We start from the raw sequence: 4,117 nt of genomic DNA on the forward strand, positions 1-4,117 counted from the left end.
AGTTGTGAATTTCCTGCATTGTGCAGGAGGTTGGACTAGATGACCATGGTGATCCCTTCCAACTCTATGATTCTATGATTCCTATGGCTCCATGCTCTGGCCCAAGCTGGCTCGAAGAGCCCTCGGGACTCCAGTCCCCGTGGACCCGAGTCCTGATGAATTTCTTCCCGGGCCAAGCTGCGATTCCCGCTAGTCATGTCTCAGCTTCCCAGATGTGTCTACTTGTGGTAGGCAGAGAAGGGCGGGAGAAAACAGCTAGTGTTGGGTGCTCAAACCACGCTGAAACACAGCTCCTTCTCCTGGTGGGGTGACGTCGTCATCCCCGGCCCCAAGGTAGCTGGGTCCTTCTCTCTCACCGACTTCGATGGGGCCGCTTCCCCTTTGCTTGGGCGCCGGACGCTGGGCTCCCTCCTCACGCTGTAGCTGCTGGAGGCCACGTAGAAGCTCCGCTGCGACGGCTCTTCCCCCCCGCATTTGCAGAGCTTTTTGAAGGCGAGGCAGAACTTCTGGGACATGAGGTTGTAGATGACGGGGTTGACTGCGCTGTTGGCGTAGACACAGACCCTGCAGAAGAGGAGGAACCAGCGGTCCAGGTAGGGGCGATCCACGAAGGAATTGACCAGTACCAGGGTCCGGTAGGGCATCCAGAGCAAGGCAAAAAGGACCACAACCACAGCCAGCATCTTCGTGACCTGCAGAGAATGAAAGGAAAGATGTGTAGACCAGGAAGCAGCTGGCCTGCTTCTGAGCTTGGGTCTCTCTTAACTAGGGTTGCCAACCTCCAGGTACTAGCTGGAGATCTCCTGCTATTACAACTGATCTCCAGCCAGTAGAGATCAGTTCACCTGGAGAAAATGGCCACTGTGGCAATTGGACTTTATGGCGTTGAAGTCCCTCCCCTCCCCAAACCCCGCCCTCCTCTGGCTCTGCCCCATAACCTCCCGCCGGTGGCGAAGAGGGACCTGGGAACCCAACTCTTAACTGTTCAGAATTATTGAGTACATGTGATGTTTTCTTTCCTTCAAGAAGCTCACAGAAATAGAATAAATGGCTGTCCCTTCTCCAGTTTAGCCTCTCAACGACCCCGTAAGGTGGGCTAGGTTGAAAGAGTGACCATCCCGTGATGCCTGTCAGAGTAGCTGATCCTGAGCGAGCTGTTATTTATTTATTATTATTTAATTCATTTGTATCTTGCTTTTCTCATCGATGTGAAGCCAAAGTGGCTTGAATCGTTCTCACCTCCATTTTATCATCACAGCAACCCTGCGAGGTAGGTTAGGCTGAGAGAGTGTGACTTGCCCAAGGTCACCCAGCAAGCTTCCATGACCGAGTGGGGATTCGAACGTGGGTTTCCCATATCCTAGCCCAATGCTCTAACCATCACACCCCACTGGTACAAGGCAACTTTGAATTACCTGTGAACTTGCAGAATACTGGCTCTAGCACAGATATCTCCCACAGCTATTCAAACATCTCTAAATCCCAACAATGTTTTTGTTTTTTTCCCCTTCCTTTATGCTCCAGCTATCTCTCCAATGAGGACCCAAATCAGCTCACACCGTTCTCCTCTCCTCCATTTTATCCTCATGGCAACCCTGTGAGATTGCAATTTTTGTCTCCTCGTCACAGTGGGCAGCCCAACTTCTCCAGCAGAGCGACTCCCTGGGATTCTTGTTTCAGTCGTTACCGCTCTTAGAAACCACACAAAGAATTTTCCGAAACTATTCTGCAAGCAGCCCAAGTTGAACACTGACGAAGGCTCCGGGAGCTTTCGGGCTCCCGGCTCAGCAGTCGACTGCGGTGATAATTCAATTCAACGCAAAGCCGATTTATTGGCATGCTGAAAGCGCCAAATACTGGCAGAGGGAAAAGGGCAGGTGACACATCGCGTGATCAGTTCTGCCTCAAAACCACACAATATCCTTTGCATCTCCATTCTAGGTGGCGGAGGGGGGGGGAAGTGTAGGGGTAAGATGAAAGTACTCTGTCCCTGCTCAGAAGCACTGTCTGTCTCTTTATCCTGTTTCACAGTTCAGAGCTGAATTCCAGTCTTTTAGTCAAAGCATTGCCTGAACCCACAAAGCTGCCTTTTACTGAATCAGACCCTTGGTCCATCAAGGAAGTATTTCTTCACACAAAGCATAGTTCAATTGTGGAACTCCCTGCCCCAGGATGTGGTGATGGCTGCCAACTTGGAAGGAGAGGGCTATCCATGACTACTAGTCCAAATGGATACTAGTCATAATGCACACCTATTCTCCCCAGTATCAGAGGAGCAGCTCTACTATATTAGATGCAGTGGAACACAGGCAGGATAATGCTGCTGCAGTCGTCTTGTTTGTGGGCTTCCTAGAGGCACCTGGTTGGCCGCTGTGTGAACAGACTGCTGGACTTGAGGGGCCTTGGTCTGATCCAGCAGGGCCTTTCTGATGTTCTTATGCTCTTAAGGTCAGTATTGTCTACTCAGACTGGCAGCAGCTCTCCAGGGTCTCAGGCAGAGGTCTTTCGCATCACCTGCTGCCTGGTCCTTTTAACTGGAGATGCCAGGGATTGAACCTGGGACCTTCTGCATGCCAAGCAGAGGCTCTGCCACTGAGCTGCAGCATCTCTCCCAGCCTGCATTGGGGGTGGGACAGGGAGCTCTCTACCAGCTGCCGTACCTGTTTCCTGGAGGAGATGGACACACTGGTTCTGGAGCTGCCGTTCCTCTCCTTGCCATTTGAGTCTCCGCAGCGTTTAGTGAGGGCAGCCGGTTGGTGCGGGACAGGACTGTGGAAGAGGACCCTGCCGATGAGGCCATAGAGCACAGTGGCCAGGAACAAGGGGGTGACAAAGAAGAGGGCAAAGTCCAGGAGGTATATGGGCAAGTAGAGGTTGCGGGAGACCTTGTAGCCACACTCCACCTGCCGGCTCCTGCCAATGTTGATGTCCACCAGGAAGAACCAGAGCAGGCAGTACACCGCAGTGAGGCCCCAGATGAAAGCGATGATGCGCTTGGCTCGTGACATTGTGCACATGGCCTGGGCTTTCATTGGGTGGCAGATTGCAATGTACCTGTGGGGAGAAGAGGGAGAGAGTGATGCCGGGGAGCGAAGCAGCACCATAGACCAGACCAGAATGAGGAAAGGCACCCCAGTCTGGCAAGGGCAAAAATAGTGAGGGGTCCGAAGACCAAGTCCTGTGAAGGAGCTGGGTATGTTTAAACTGAAGAGGAGAAGGCTGAGAGGGGATATGATAACCATCTTCAAGTATTGTGTCTAGGTCAAGGGAAGTAATACTACCACTGTATTCTGCATTGGTCAGACCTCACTTGGAATACTGTGTCCAGTTTTGGGCTCCACAATTTAAGAATTAGACACAATTTGTGTGTCTAATTCACTCTTCTCTACTTAAGGATAGTTGGACTCATATTCTAGCTGTAACTAAAGAAGGAAAAAAAGATTTGGGTGGTGGGGGGTTGTAGCACACATGCTTCACATTCAGAAGATCCCAAGTCCAACCCTGGACATCTCCACTTAAAATGATTTCAAGGTCCGGGCTTGGGAAAGTCCTCTTTCCTTGGAGAGCAACTGCCTATCAGATGGGCCAGTGGTCTCACCCGGAGTAAGGGGAGCTTCCTAGTTTCACATGGACATTATCCTGAAGATGCAAAGAGGGCAGCTGTTCTGCCACCACCACCACCACCCACGACCCAGCTTCAAAATAGAAAAGAACGTAGCATCTTTCCTTACCTCTCCACCGTGAAGGCCGTGATGGAGCAGGACGACACGTTGATACCCAGGTACTGGAAGTAGGTGATGCCCAGGCAGCCGATGTACCCATAGACCCACGTTCCAGTCAGGCTTTCGGAGACATTGGGCAACCCGGCAGCAACCAGAACCATCAGATCAGCCACCGCCAAGCTAACCAGGTAGCAGTTGGTTGGCGTCCTCATGTCCCTGGTGGTGGTAACTACCAGCACCACCATGACGTTGCCAACGATGCCGACTCCACAGACGCCCAGCACCAGGAAGACGGAGAGAGCCTTATATTCCAGCATGGCAAAGAGGGCATTGCTGTTTGCCAGGGAGATGTTGGTGGGGTTGTCCCCTGGATTGCTGCTGCTGCTGTTCTCCAT

At 52.0% G+C, this 4,117-nt stretch overlaps 1 protein-coding gene across 1 annotated transcript; it reads right to left on the minus strand.

Annotated features, from left to right (window-relative positions):
• Positions 1-269: 269 nt before the first annotated feature.
• On the minus strand, positions 270-4,117 carry LOC130488752 (thyrotropin-releasing hormone receptor-like). Its single transcript, XM_056862390.1, has 3 exons — positions 3,732-4,117; positions 2,661-3,054; positions 270-692 (listed from the first exon to the last, which is right to left on the minus strand). Exons 1-3 carry the CDS (start codon positions 4,115-4,117, stop codon positions 270-272), a joined length of 1,203 nt encoding a protein of 400 aa, XP_056718368.1.

The sequence above is a fragment of the Euleptes europaea genome, chromosome 17 (assembly GCF_029931775.1).
Source record: "Euleptes europaea isolate rEulEur1 chromosome 17, rEulEur1.hap1, whole genome shotgun sequence".
NCBI lineage: Eukaryota > Metazoa > Chordata > Lepidosauria > Squamata > Sphaerodactylidae > Euleptes > Euleptes europaea.

Coding starts and splice junctions, on each gene's coding strand:
- LOC130488752 (XM_056862390.1), bottom strand. CDS start 4,117: ATGGAGAACAGCAGCAGCAGCAATCCAGGGGACAACCCCACCAACATC. Junction 3,055..3,731: donor ACGGCCTTCACGGTGGAGAG/GTAAGGAAAGAT, acceptor TTCTCCCCACAG/GTACATTGCAATCTGCCACC. Junction 693..2,660: donor CCATCTCCTCCAGGAAACAG/GTACGGCAGCTG, acceptor CATTCTCTGCAG/GTCACGAAGATGCTGGCTGT.